Source organism: Pholcus phalangioides, unplaced genomic scaffold (genome assembly GCF_987345545.1).
Source record: "Pholcus phalangioides strain wild (caught in Gottingen) unplaced genomic scaffold, Ppha-v1.0 ptg000011l_1, whole genome shotgun sequence".
NCBI lineage: Eukaryota > Metazoa > Arthropoda > Arachnida > Araneae > Pholcidae > Pholcus > Pholcus phalangioides.
The window spans coordinates 59,322,859-59,337,680 of NW_028301604.1; the positions used below are offsets into that span (position 1 = coordinate 59,322,859).

General features: G+C 34.8%; 1 protein-coding gene across 3 annotated transcripts in view; it reads left to right on the plus strand.

The window, feature by feature from the left end:
• LOC149080636 (acid sphingomyelinase-like phosphodiesterase 3b) overlaps positions 1–1,922 on the plus strand; it is a 36,697-nt gene extending 34,775 nt beyond the window's left edge. For 2 of the 3 annotated variants that reach the window (XM_089239798.1, XM_089239797.1), the window contains exon 8: positions 864–1,922. In XM_089239798.1, coding sequence (XP_089095924.1) covers positions 864–1,304 — 441 coding nt within the window. In that variant the 3' untranslated portion in view covers positions 1,305–1,922. The remainder of the gene's footprint in view (positions 1–863) is intronic. The other variant, XM_089239801.1, reaches the window with a different exon arrangement.
• The last annotated feature ends 12,900 nt before the right edge of the window (positions 1,923–14,822 follow it).

The following is a 14,822-nucleotide window of genomic DNA, read 5'->3' on the forward strand; positions in this document are numbered from 1 at the left end:
ATCTTGAAATCAAAAAAATGAGAAGGCTTATTTTTAACATTTTAAAGGAATATGCATTAAATACCTTAAGGATATCTTTTCAAAGAAAGTTTTGTAGAAAGATTTGTATAGTGAATTGTAGTTTTGTATTTCATTTTCTGATCAAAAATAGTTTTTAATTTGCCATTATTTTTTGGTAAATTAAAGTAAAAAATAGTCTCAAATGTTTGTATTCTTTCTATTAAAGATTAGTCACAGCACTTTGATTGAGGATTTTGGAAAATTCCATTTTTTAAATATCATGCGTACAAAAATTTTGGATATTGCTATGAAATTGTAAATAAAGTGTTTGAACTGAATGGTTCCTTTTTATGTAACTAAAAAGAAATATCCTAAAACTCAACTCATTCATTTCATTAGTTATTATTCAACCATACAGGCCAGAATTTGGGTTTCTTTAAAAAAGATCTAGTGCCTGGTTGTTTCTTCTGTAATATTTCAATTAACGAAATAATTCATTTTTATTTCCATTGAATCTGAATGATTTCCCAGTTGAATTTTTGGATTCATAAAAAAATTCTAAAAACGGCATATGCTCAAATTTTTTTTGCATTTTGGTTTAAAATTAGTTTTAGGCATAAAATTAGTTAATTTGGCATTAGTTGTCGTTTGGGTAATTTCAATATGTGAAACAACATATGAAAATCTTGGATATGGTTGAGAGAAAAGAACATTTTATGAACATAGTCTAGTACATCATGATAAATTGCAGACATCCAGAGGCAATATTAATATGTTTTTAATTTTTTGTATGGTGATCTATTAAGATTTTCATCTTGTTACTGAGTATTCAGTTAATTGCATTCGAATTTTTTTCCAATCAGGAAGAAGATAGACAGCCAGAGTTTGAGCTTCTTTATTCATTTACAGAGGCATATGAAGTCACAGATTTATCATCAAAATCTTTAGCAATGGTTTTCGAAAAACTGAAGTCGTCATCTACTTTTTTTGCAAAATTCTTCAACTTTCTGGCATCTGGAAAACAGTCTGTTCTTTGTGATCGCCGTTGTAAAGCAGCACAGCTTTGTGCAATGTCTTGTACTAGTTCTGAACACTATCATATGTGTATGAGAAAAGCTTCTAATGGTAGCACGAGTACATCACCAGGTTCATTTTTTTCTTTAAGTGCTGGAACATTAACTACTGCACTTATCATAGGTTTCATATGTGTGACTATTTTAATTCTGGGAGCTTTTTTTGTGTATCATTATAGGAAGAAAATACCATTTCAGAAAAAAGAATATATTTCTCTTTCAAACTTATGAATTGTAAACATAAAGATATTTTATAAGGGTTGTATTTATATAAGCTCATTGTTTTGTTTTCATTCATCCATTTTTCAACTTTTTATTTTGTTTCAGCAGTTTTATCTTGATGATACTCAAAATTTAACACATTGCATACAGAAGACATCCAAGTTCATTTTCATCCAACATTGTATTTATGAGCTCAGATTGTATAGGATATGTAGGATATGAGGGGGAAAAACAATGTTTTTTCCGATTCATATATTAATGGTCAATTTAATATATCTCATTGGTTGTAATTTTACTCATTTTATGAACAAAGGATAATCAAACTCGGAGTTATGGGTTGTGCTTTTGCCAGGTAACTATCAAATATGTGTACTCTAAGCAGACTTCTTAAAGTCTATTAAACCATTCCTCTTGGTTCTTATTAGATTTTTTTTTGTATCTTGGTTCTGGTGAAAATAACAGTTTAAAGTTACTTTTATGAAAAATGCCTTTTTTTGCAATGTATTGAACTAGTCTTTTTTTTTTTCTGCTGAAGTTATTCATATTTCACTGTTTGTATTTATAAAGTTATTGCCATATAAAACATTTTTATATATAACATGTAATAAACTTTCATTTTTTCATTTACACTTTGTACCTTTTAAATTTTTGAATTATTGGAAAAACAAAGGTAAAGTTTTTCACTCGGAAATAGACAAAGAAAATTACAGTATTTTTTTTTTTTTTTTGTTAAATTCATTCAAGTTGTGTCATGTTTTTGCTAGGAAGCTGAAATATTTACCCATTCATTTTTCATGTTAAGACAAAATGTGAGTCGACAAACAGAAGTAAAAAAGCCACATGGAAACAGAGACATGTGTGCAGGAGAGGAATATGGGGCTCATGTCTCCCACAAGCCAGCCAGAAATTAAATTTTTTCAAAGTATTTTTGCATCAAAATTGAAATATATTGAAAGGTTTTATATGCTATTTTAATTAATATTTGTTAATTTAAATACATTTTGAAAATTGTTAACTCAAAATTATCTAAGTAATTAGTTCTTTTGCCTGCCCCCCCCCCTCCCAAAAGTCAATCCTGGGTATGACCCTGGATACAGTTCTAGTTGATTTGGTAGAGTTTAAAAATTTAAATTATTTCTGCAGCTAGAGAGGGGAATCCCATCATATTTTTATCAATTAACTAGTTCAATAGTGTCACAATACATGTGTGACTTTTGATCAACAACTTGTTAAACAGTTAATTTTTGGAAGGTACGAATGAGCCATCATAGGTTTGAACCACTACTCTGACTGTTCTATCTCATGAATATTTCCTATTTGTGTGTGCTAACCATATTGGCAACTCAAACCCAGGATAGCCTTGTGCCCAAGAAACGGGTTTTCACGTTATGAATGATCATATTAACAGATTGTTCACCAGTCACGAGTTGGCTCATAGTCTCCCAAACTTTTTGTTCCATCGCCCCCTTCATCAGAAATTTTTTCCTCTCATCACCCCCCAACTCAAGTAAACCCATAGGATCCTACGTTAAATCCGTAGGTTCTATCGCCCCCTTGGACCATTCCATCACCCACCAGGGGGCAATATTGCCCACTTTGGGAAACACTGAGTTAGCTCGTGTTTTATACCCATGTGTAAATATAGTTTGGTGGGGAGGGGGAGTAGTAGTGGCTATATGGATCGGGATATGGAGCAATGAATATCCTAAAGCGCACGCACGGAGCAAGCTATACTCTTGTGACTTATTCACACTATTAATATATCTAATAAGAATGCAAATTGGCATTATGATGCTGTCAATTGGGGTCATTCAAGTATAGCATTGATAGGATGGGAGAGTGTTTCAGATTTGCTGACTTTTGATGCAGTGAGAAGGGGGGTTGAATGATGCTTATGTCATCAACCACCCTTTATAAAAGTAATTCTTAATGACATCTTTACTGAGTGTGCCATAAACGAGAAAACCTTTCCCTAGATTGTGAGTACCTGAATTAATATTCCCTCTATTTGTTAAGTCCTCTATAGAGCCACTTTAGTTATCTCTAAATGTTCTGCAGATCTTTTAAGTGATCTGTAAATGTGCCATGGTTCACTTAAGCCATCTGTAAATGTACCGCTTAGTTCATTTTTACAAAATTAGGTATGAGAGGTGACTGGCCACATCAGATAGCCCAGTAGGCCATGGGCTATTATAGGGCTCAATTTCTTAAAGAAAAATTTTGAGTTCTTAGCCTCCAAATAGCATTGAAATTAACAGAAATTTATTAGAATAACATATCAATGTTATCATCTTTGGATATTTTAATTTTTTTAAATACTTTTTGCATTAAAAATATAATTTATTGATTTCTGGGGAGGGGAGCATGGGAAAGTCTCGTGCCTCCCCCCCCCCCCCCTCTTCCAGGTGTATGTCTTTGATCCCAATGTGCATTAGGAGGTAGAGGGCAGAGCGAACGAAATTTTGCTGACAGGGAGGTCAGAGTTTTGCTGACAAGTGGGTGGAGCGTGGTCAAAAATTTGCTGACATAATACTTGAATAGCCCATAGAGCGTAGGAATTGCAATCCAGAGGTTACAGGTTCGATTCCAGCTTGTCACATGTTTTCGCAATTTTTTTTCTTACTGTTCACTCCTGTACTAGAGCTTCAGTCTGGATAAAAAGGCCCCCCCCCCTGATTTAGGATCCGGAAATTTCCCACCTGACACTTTGCCTGCCCTTAAAATATGAGTGACTGACCATATGAGAGTGAAATTGACTGTATGAGTGAGTGAGAGACCATATAAATGACAAAGTGAGCGACTAACTTTACCGCACACTAACTCTGGTCATATATTGCCATTCAGCAGTTCCCAACCAGTGGAATTGGGTGGGAAATGAAGGCGGCATCTATCAGTGGTTGCCCGGTCTCGGTAGGTAAAGAACTCGTTTCTGACGTTCTATGCCCGGATTCAAACCTGTGGACCTTGAAAGCAACTTTTCTAGTGGAAGACAAGCATCTTACCACTTGGACTTAGTGAGTTGCTGAATGAGTGACCATATGTGTTAGCGTGCACTTGACTGTATGAGTGAGTGACTGTATGAATTGCCAAAAGAGTGACCAAGTAAGACATCAAGTGATTGACTATATGTGTGACCAAATGAGACACTGAGTGATTGACGTACAAGTGACCAAGTGAACGATGATTGTGCATATGAGTGACCGATTAATTGCCTGTATGATTGACCAAGTGAGTGACTGACTGATTGATCATATGAGTGACCAAGTGAGTGACAGTGATTGACCACATGATTGATCATCATACTATCATTCATATGTTCACTCATACAGTCATTCATACTGTTACTCATACGGTCATCGCAGGCAGAATCCCAAGTAGCACAAAAATATAGATCTATATTGTTAAATTTCAGTTTCCAATATTAATCTATATTGGGCCATGGTATCATTCTAGCTAAAAAATGCAGTCAGAGATAAATAGATCTATATCGTGAATGTGATATATGCAAGTACTTCAACTTTTGGACGATAGATGACACCCTTTCAGAAATAATTTGAAAAAGTGTTCAGTTTTTCTAAAGGTGGGTTTTTGAACCCATGTAAACTGAATTCTTTAAATCTCTGACTACAGGTTTTAATGACCCACCATATCAGTACTGGCTACAGAATGCTATAATAACACTAATTTACAAGTAATCGTTTTTACTTGTATTTCAAATCGGGTCAATTATTCAATTTATTCATTTTCACATGTATGCACAAAAATTACAAAAGAAAAAATGTGGAGATATTTATCATTAATGGAAAAATTATATATTAAGGAAGTTGTGTGTGTATAATACAAAAAAAAAAAAACATAAAGAAGGACAAATAAATGTATTAAAATTGATGTAATATATTAATTATTTATTTAAAATTATTAATTTATATACTAGAACAAAAAATACAAAATAAAAAAATATGCAATAAAAAAAAGTTAAAATTCTCAAAGTATGGTAAAAAATGAGCAAAACTTCTAAAAGAAATAATAGTAATAAATAATTTTAAAAGAAAATACAACAAAAACAAGATCAAATTTTTCTAAATTATAAAGTGGCAATTAAAGCTATGGTGTATAAGTTCTTGCTCCTCCTAAAATACCAATATCTTTGATGAAAACGTACACAGTAAGGATTCAATTATAATTGATGAAATTATTTTGATATATCAACATAATTTATCCTATTAAAATCAAAATTCCATATGAACAATTGTTCATTCAAACGTTTTTAATTACCATTCAAACAAAAAATTGTACACTCGACTTTAGATTTTCTCCAAATTTTTATTTGAAGGCACACAGTATGTTAATAATCACATATTGTGTATCTGATATATATCTTTGTCAGGTTCACGATATAGATCTGTGTCTCCTAAGATAGATCTATATCAATTCTATATTGTGAATATAATATAAATCTATGTATTTCAAACTATATTAAAATAATTTATTGTCCCAAGTTGTCCTTCAAAGTAAAGATTATTCACATGGAATCAAATACATATTCGACTGAAAAATTAAAGACGACGATCAATTAATATCATAAATAATTTGCACCATATAGAACGAGATCGGTCTACAGTCGAATCCCGTTATAACGAACTCCAAGAGACCGGAGAAATCACTTCGCTATAACGAAATTTCGTTATAAAGGAATTCCAACTTTATGCATTGTTCCTATGTTAGCTTATCTCGATATTAGAAAAGTGTTCGTTAAAACGGGATTCGACTGTATATCATAGTTATGACATCTGATATTCCTCTGACATTTCGATATATAACGATATGATCCAGATATTGTACTATGTCGTTGTGCTACTGGGAATGTACCGGTAAATGTCCAACTCACTTGATCACTCATAATCACTAACTTGGTCGCTCATACCATCATTTATATGTTCACTCATGCAATCCGGGCAGGTGAAATGTTGGGAGCAAATGTCCAGCTCACTTGATCATTCATAGGGTCACTCACTCTGGGGGTGTCTCATACTGTCAGGGAGTAAATTTCCAACTTGATCATTCATACAGTCGCTCATACCATCATTTATATGTTCACTCATAGTCTTTCATTCGGTCGCTCATTCGACCAGGGTAGGTGAAATGTCAAGGGATAAATGTCCAACTCACTTGATCACTCATAGGCAGAGGCGGATTTAACGGCGGGCGCCCCGAAAAAACACAAATTTTACACTTTTTTCTAATTTGGGGGGGGGCAATATTTTCTTTTGAGCTAGGGGCCCGGGCCCTGACCGACTTTAATCTGCCACTACTCATATAGGGTGACTCATATGGTCTGGGCAGACGAATTGTCAGGGGTGAAATTTTCGGGGGCCAAATGTACTAGGGACGAAACGTGCTCTTGAAAGTCCTTGAAAAAAGTTAATTTTCAAGTCTTTAAAAGTCCTTGAGAAATCATTGCAGTCTTTGAAAAAATAATCATCTTCAAGTGCTTATAAGTGCTTGAAATTTTTTTTTTTGCGTGAATTTCTTCCATCAATTTTTGTCCCCCTTCAACTAAATCCCCCCTGTAAACCATATTCCGCTGTGGCGAAAATGTGTAGAGCAATAATCACAGAATGATTAAGAAACCATGTTCAAAAAAGGACATGGTCACCCATACTTGAGGTATTTCTATGCTGAAAAAGATGTTGCCTAAAATCTAGCAGTAAAACGCTGCGCTTAAGATATTGCTTTAAAATATTTTAAATTATTGAATTAATGTATATCAGTTGCATATATATGGGCTGACATATTTCCTCGGTAAAAATATTGGAAAATCGCTAGTTGTCTCCAAAAATGATGCCAAAGGTAAGCAAAGTTGCCAATTATTGCTAAAATTCTCAAAAAAAAACCCCACTAAAGACAGAAAATAAAGCACTATTATTGCATTGAAGCAGTAAATTTAAATGAATTCTATGAGGTGAAAAAATTTTAACACATGACAATATTTAAAGTCATAATTATCATAATATAATTCATAGGATAGGGGAAATAATTTCAATACTTAATTTCAGTAAAGAATAAAAATTTCAATAGGCTTTGTTGAAAATTTGTGGAGAATAATAGGACATTTTTTCATGAAAAGTTAGGACAACCAAAATTATATGGGAACGTCCCAGAAATACAGGTCATATAGTCACCCTAGAAATATGATTACTTGCATTGTAAACCAGTGGTGCGCAAACCGTGAGTCGCGACCCCCTGGGAGTCGTGTCAGTGAACTAATGGGATTGCGAGAGATTCTCTAAAATAGAAACTTCCAAATGAGAAATTTATTTTCATTCAAAAATATGTCGAAACTAAAGAATGCCTTTATTCAGCTGCGCTAATGTATCATACAATGTAATTTTATCAAATTCTACTTGCACAATATTCAATATATTGGCTCCGTCATACCAAAACCACGAATGCGCAATGTCCTTGCGAAAAAAAGAATATGGGAAATGACGTTTAAATGTTACTCTATGGAAGTTATTTTCTTAAAATGTTTTGTAACGTGTTTCAATAAGGATACATATTCGCGTTTCAAGTACAACTTAGATGAAACAAGGTATCCAAACAGCTGATAAAAAAAGGAAAATTTATACATTCATGTTTCTGACATGCGGTTGACGATATCAAGCTAGTATACTTAATATAATTATACTTTGACATTGTGACTTACACCCGATTTCAAAATTGTATATTTATTTAAAATTAAAATATAGAATGATAAGTAATGTGTGAATATACGGGGGAAAATGTGTCTATGTTTCATGAATAATTTTTTTGGTCGTTTAATTTTAATGGTCGATTTCATGTGTAGAATCATTTTGAAATCGGATGATTATTTCTTAATCACCCTGTATACGAAAATCAAGGGCCATACACTTCCATCTTATACAAATACAACGCCACAACAAGCAAAATGCCCAACGAGGTGGCTGAGAAAAAGATGCCCATAAAAATATGGATGTCATATATTTCAAAAATATAGTAACCCAATTAAAAATGCAATTAACAAAAATTGTAAACAATATATGCACATGATAAAATATTATACAATGCCCATAAAGAATACTTATGGTTGTCTTATTCTAAGTATGGATAGCTTCTCGATTTAAACCAACATGTTTATCGTATTTCTTTATAAGGGACACTTAATAAGTACATCAAAAAACAAAGTAAATATTTATATGATACTCGTATTAAAAAAAACTGAATACCTTTTTGGAAGTCAATATCGTCTAATTAAAATCGAAACAAGAGTTCCGAAAAATGTTTTCGGGACAGCACAGTTACTGGCGAAAAATCAAAATGTCCTGGAAAGCCGGGACCTATAGTCAGCCCATATTGGGGTCACCGATAAATTTTTTTTTGGCCAAAAGGGTCGCGCTTCAAAAATTTTGCGCACCACTGTTCTAAACTACAATGGCTTTTTATAAAAGTAAGACCTATAGAACTTGGCATTATCTACAAGTTGAAACGAGAATTATATTTGTTTTTAAAAATTATCTATCTCTTTAATAAATTAGAATTTCAAACTTGAAATTAAAAATGAGTAAATGTTGAACATAAAAATTAAAAAAAATTTAAGTAATTTAAAAAAAATCACGATCTTTATCTACCGTGATATGAATGTCAATGAATTTTGAAATTTTGCCTGGAAAAGTGCTTGAATAGTCCTTGAATTTTTTTACTTTCAAAGAATGTGAACCATGTCGGGGGGTAAAGTTTCCGTAAACCTCTGATTTAGGGCCAACCACGAATCCACGATTATCTCCAGAAATGTTTAGTGAACAAATCTGCCAGACACATGGGATTATTACGGCATTTAATTGAATTTAAAATGTCTAAATTCAATTTTAAATAATTAACATTAAATTCAATTGAGGTGAATCTAGTCATATGTCAAACCTGGAAATTTCACTTCTATCGCGCGATTTTCTCACACAGATTTTTTGAATAATTTTGGGTGCCGACCATGATCTGAATTTTTTGTATAATCATAAAACTGTTATACAACACATTTGAGGTACTATACACATATCATTACACACATTTTGAATTTATTTTTTGTATTTATTATGAGTAGATAGCCAACAGAATATTTTTGAATTTTAGTTAACATTCACCAGATAAGATCTTTATAAAGAAAAGTATATAGCCACAAGTTGCCGCAATACTTGAGGTATACGAATGAAATTTCATATTTATATATTTTGTATAAGTATGCGCTCAAAGAGATCGTGACAAGATCGGAGCAGAATCTGAAAGGTGTGTTGAAAAACTGGTATTTTTTCTATGATGTAAACTTTGGATCTGCTAACAAATAGTCAAACTAGTTTGATATACAAGATCACGGCTAAACCGAGCAATTTTAGAACCATTTTCGGTGCGCTATTTAATTGCATTATAAATTCCTGGTTTTTTACGAGCTGTCAGATAAAAATCTTTGTGAATACGAAAATTTTTTTAGTGTGTGAGTAGTATGTCATAAGAACTTAAAACCAATGGATTGTTTTTTCAAAAAAATGTTTTTTTTTTTGTTGGTATACAGGGTGAATAGCTAACTCCTCGCACAGTACAAAAAAGGGGGAACCGTTCATACTTGAGACATACTTCGAAATGGGAAAAGTACCCAAATAACATGTAGATTTCAGATGTCATTCATATTGCAAGGGGTTGTATAGTTATTAAAATAAAAATAATTAAATTTTTCGACTGACACCCTGTCCTCAACAAAACCCTATTAGAAAGTTGTTGCCATGCCTCTCGAGGCCAAAAAAATAATAAATTCCACGTTTCTAACAAGGAAAGAGTTCCAAGATGTCAATCCTCAAAAAATTTGCAAAAATTCAAGTACATTCATCTCACCTAGAAACACACAGAAACAAAAAATTAGCAGCGGAATGCAATTATTTGAACCGCAAAAAATGATTAAAAATGGTAACAGTTGGCTACTTATCGCCTCTTACGCTTCTTTGGTTATGTCTATATAACAACTTCCTTTTCTTTCTTTGCTCAAGCTTCTGTTTTTTAGGAACCTAGTCGATTTCTCTTTTTTTCTCTTTAGGATCAACGGTTCGCTAGTAATTTGCGGCGCGAGGAGTTATATATGCACCCTGTGTTATAATACGGTACAGCATATATGTACTGTAACGAAAATTATGTAAATAGTCATTTTTTTCCTCATTAATGCGATTCTCTGTAAATCTCGCCAAATTGACGACAAACTTGGCAAGTTTGGCGGCAGCGATGATTTAGCGACGTCATTATAGAAATAACACGAGAATCGTCGAGATTTTTCTGGAAGGTTTATTTTCGTCTATATAGTAGTAGCGCCATCAGTAGAGACCCAAGAGCAGTTTGTAGAATTTGAGTCAGAAGACAAGGTCTTATTTGTCGGTCACACTCTATTTGTAGATCGTATTTCAAATCGCTGCTTCTGAACAGGGCCTCAACTAGATAATTTGTCATCAGGTGCAAGCCGGCATTTTGGCGCCCTCTGTAATGTAGAAGAAGCAGTTGAAGGGTGATTCGGCACCCACTTCTGGTTCAGCACCCGGGGCACCAGACTCGCCTGCTCCCCTCCTAGTTGCGGCCCTGCTTGTGAATACGTGTACAGCTGTTCTGTAAAATAAATCTGTGTTGTCCGCTACATTGCTTCGTACTTTGTCATCTCGAGTGCTTGTGAGAGACATTATCCGTAACAATTTGGTGTCGGAAGCGGGATAATTCAAGGACTTGAATGATAAAGACCAAAGGGATGGATATGGACAAGATGGATGAAAAGGTGAACCAGTTGATGAATGTTATAGGCCAGATGAAATTGGGCATCGTGGAAGAGAACAAATCCACCGCCGCCGTAAATGGCAGGATAGAAACCACGAGCGCAGCCGTCAACGTGTCCATTGCTGCCATCAAGGAGGATGTCACCAACTCTATAGCCACTAACCAACTCTATCGCTAAAGTCAAGGATGATGTCACCGATGATGATGTATCGTTTGAATGACGTAACTCTAGGGGGTTGTGGGATTTTTAAATTCATTCTTGGCCTCTATTGGCGTTCAAAATATAAATATTTGCATTTTTTTTGAGTGACCCATAATAATTCCGCAGAATTTTTTTTTCATATTTTTGTGCATATTTATATGAGTAGAATCAGTGGTAATTTTTTCAAAACATTTTGAAGACGTAACCTTGGGACCCTTCCCTTGTTAGCAGCATGTGTATCACGGGCTTAACAGTCTCAAGAAGTGACAGAAAACGAAGAGCAGAAGACAAAAGGTGACATGAGGTTTGTTGTCTGAATAAAAGAACTTGGCAGGGGCAGAAAATATACAGTATTTACTCCATATTGCTGCTGACGTAATATTACGTTGAAAACAGTTAAGAGATTAATAAATCCTGAATGGGGAAAAACACGATTTAACTCAAGGTATTAATATATTACAATATTGTGTGCGGCCAATTCGCGAAATGTCCTAGAGGTTTGGCCAAAGTCTGAATTGCAGAAATGATTCGGGCTTTGGCTGGTCAATACGCGAAGTGGATGGAGATCCCTGGCCAATGTTCGATGTGCTGATGTAAGATGACGGTGCGGAAAAGGCACTACATCCATTTTTTTCATCGCCAATGTCTGACACGTGGCTACATGCAGGGTGTCCTGTAATGCTAGCATGGCCTTTATCTCAACCGTCCATCGTAGAGGTATGATTCCATTCAAAAATGCTTAACAGGCGTTCAAAAATCACCCTGTACCAGTTTTGAGAATGAAAATACAGTGTGTAACAAAACAAAAAAATCTAAATTTTTATGTGGTTCTCTTATGCTCTAACTTCCAATTAAAAAGTTGTTGCCCTTTATCTTCTGAGGCCATCAGAAAAAATTCCAGTTTTCCAATCGTGACTGCGATATTCACAGAGATATTTGAATTCAAAAAACATAGGGAATTTGAGAAAGAACAGCGTTAAATTTACCTGCATTTAACGCTGTTCTTTCCCAAATTTTTTCCGATAACGACCGTGCTAACACTTACAGGACACCCTATATAGTATCTGTATTGGATTAGCTCCATATATGTGATGAGAGAAAAAAAGGGAAATTCGAGAGAAAGAACTCTATATAATAAAATATATATATAGTATTTTCTGTCAAATTTTGAAAAAAAAAATGATTACCGTATCGTGGCTGCGATATGATTTGTATCTTGTGTGCGAATCAGTATAGTGATAATCACTATAGTGTGAGCTGTGGCCGCGCCCTACGTCACAAAAAATTAATATTAAAACGTGATAATGTACGATAGAAGCATGATAGTAAATGATATATTAAAAGATAAAAAAGATAGTTCAAAAGATTATGTTAATTAAGGCATCGTTATTCCGATTCCTTTGATCGTTAGGGTTGCCATAGCTGACGTGGCCACAATTATATCACGGAAAAATTCGGCAACTTGCCGATGATCCCGAATCATGCCATTTTTTGCGGACTTTGACCAGGGATCACTAGGCACTTCATGAACTGGCTGGCCAAAGCCAGAAATTCGGGCACTGTCCGGGTCAATCTTCAACGAAATCGGCCAGTTCGCGTAATGGCTGATTTCGGCTTTTGGCAGTAACATATACAGGTTGATCCAATAATTCCCCTTGCCTTATTTCACTATCAAACCGTTGACTCTAGAAGTATACTTTCAATTAGAAAAAGCATCCAAATAACTTATAGAACTCAGATACGTCATTCATTTTGTAAAAGGTTGAGTATATAGTTATTAAAATATAAATATAAACTTTTCATACAAACACCCCGTTCTCAAAGACCCAATCAAAGAATTGTTTCCTTGCCTCCCATGAGACCAACTGAAAAATTCCACTTTTTCTAAGTGCGATATTCGCTGAGATATTTGAATTCAAAACCGGAAAAAAGTTAGGGGGGGGCAACATAAACGAGGGAAAGAAGCTTTGTTCGTTAGTTTACGCTGTTCTTTCCCAACCTTTTTTCGATTTTTGAATTCAAATATATTAGCGAATATATAGCACTTAGAAACGCGAAATCTTTTTGTTGGCCGCGGAAGAGACACTTCAACAACTTTCTAACTGGGTTTTTGAGGACAGGGTGTCCGTATGAAAAGTTAATATTTATATTTTAATAACTATATATACAGCCCCTTGTAATATAAATGACGTATCCGAGTTTTACACATTATTTGGATACTTTTTTTAACTAGTAGTATGCCTCTAGGATCAACTGTTTGCCAATAAAATGCGGCAAGGGAAATAATGGAATCACCCTGTATATATTCACCGGGGGCCGGGACGGTTCTGGACATTTTTCAAATGTAAGCGAATAACATTTTGGTGATAAGAAAATCACCCCTCCCCCCTTCAGCTTTCGCCCTAAAAATTCTGCCCTTTGCGGCCATGTAGTTCGCAGGATTCAAGGTCCGGCCCTGACCGGGTGGGGGTACAAAGAAACTAGACTGCAGTGTAAAATTAATTGATTTTAATGGCAGTTCTTCCGGCTTTTCAATGTTCATGCCATGCACTGTACACTTCTGAATAAGCGATCTGAAATTTGATGAATGGGGTTCTTTTATTGACAATTTACAACAATTCTTGTTAGGTCGTTAATGGATTATTCGCTACACGTGATACTGAATGACGATCTCTGTCTGTGAGGTGTTTTTTTTTCCGACTTTAGTTTTTATGTTTGCTTAATGAAGACTGGGTTTGGCCCCACTTGCGTACGCAGGGAAGGGGGGGGGGCGTTGGAGTTCATCCTCCTTTCTTTTTGGCACAATATTATACACATATATATTTTTTTTTGCTTAAAAAATTAACCCCACCCCTACCCTGGAGAAAATACTGTCTTCGCAGCTGTTAGGCCCTTTAGCCTCCACTGCTGATTAACTGCTTGGCAATGGTGTATGTGTGTGCGTGCGCGCGACAGAAGACAGAATAGCCCAACTTCAATAACTTACTGAAGTTTGTCGCCCCTCCCCGACTTCTTCCTTACAAACCTCACAAACGTCCAAATGCAATCATTAATTTTTGTCAGTCACTTACATCATTTTTTGCGACCCACCCTGTACGAGTGGAACAGGTACACTTTTGCATCAACTTCTTTTAGATCAGTGTTTCGCAAAGTGGGCAATATCACTGCCGCTGGAATGGACCGGAGGGGGGTGGGCGATAGAAATAATGGGTATAGGATCCTATATGGGTTGGTTCAAGTTGGAAGACGATACGGATCAGAAGATAGGAGTCTTTAGGACAAAAAAGTTTGAGAAACTTTGTTGTAGATACTCTGGACAATCAACTAGCTTAAGACAAAACGGGTTTGAGGGAACGGCCAGTTTTCATCAATTGATTTGCATATGATTTTACGTGTAATTTCCGAAAGGGTGAATATAATCCAAGCCAAAATTTTGATGTGCAATTACTTTTGAAGGAAAAACTGTCCAAATACAATTTTATGAGTTTTATTGAAAACATCTACACACA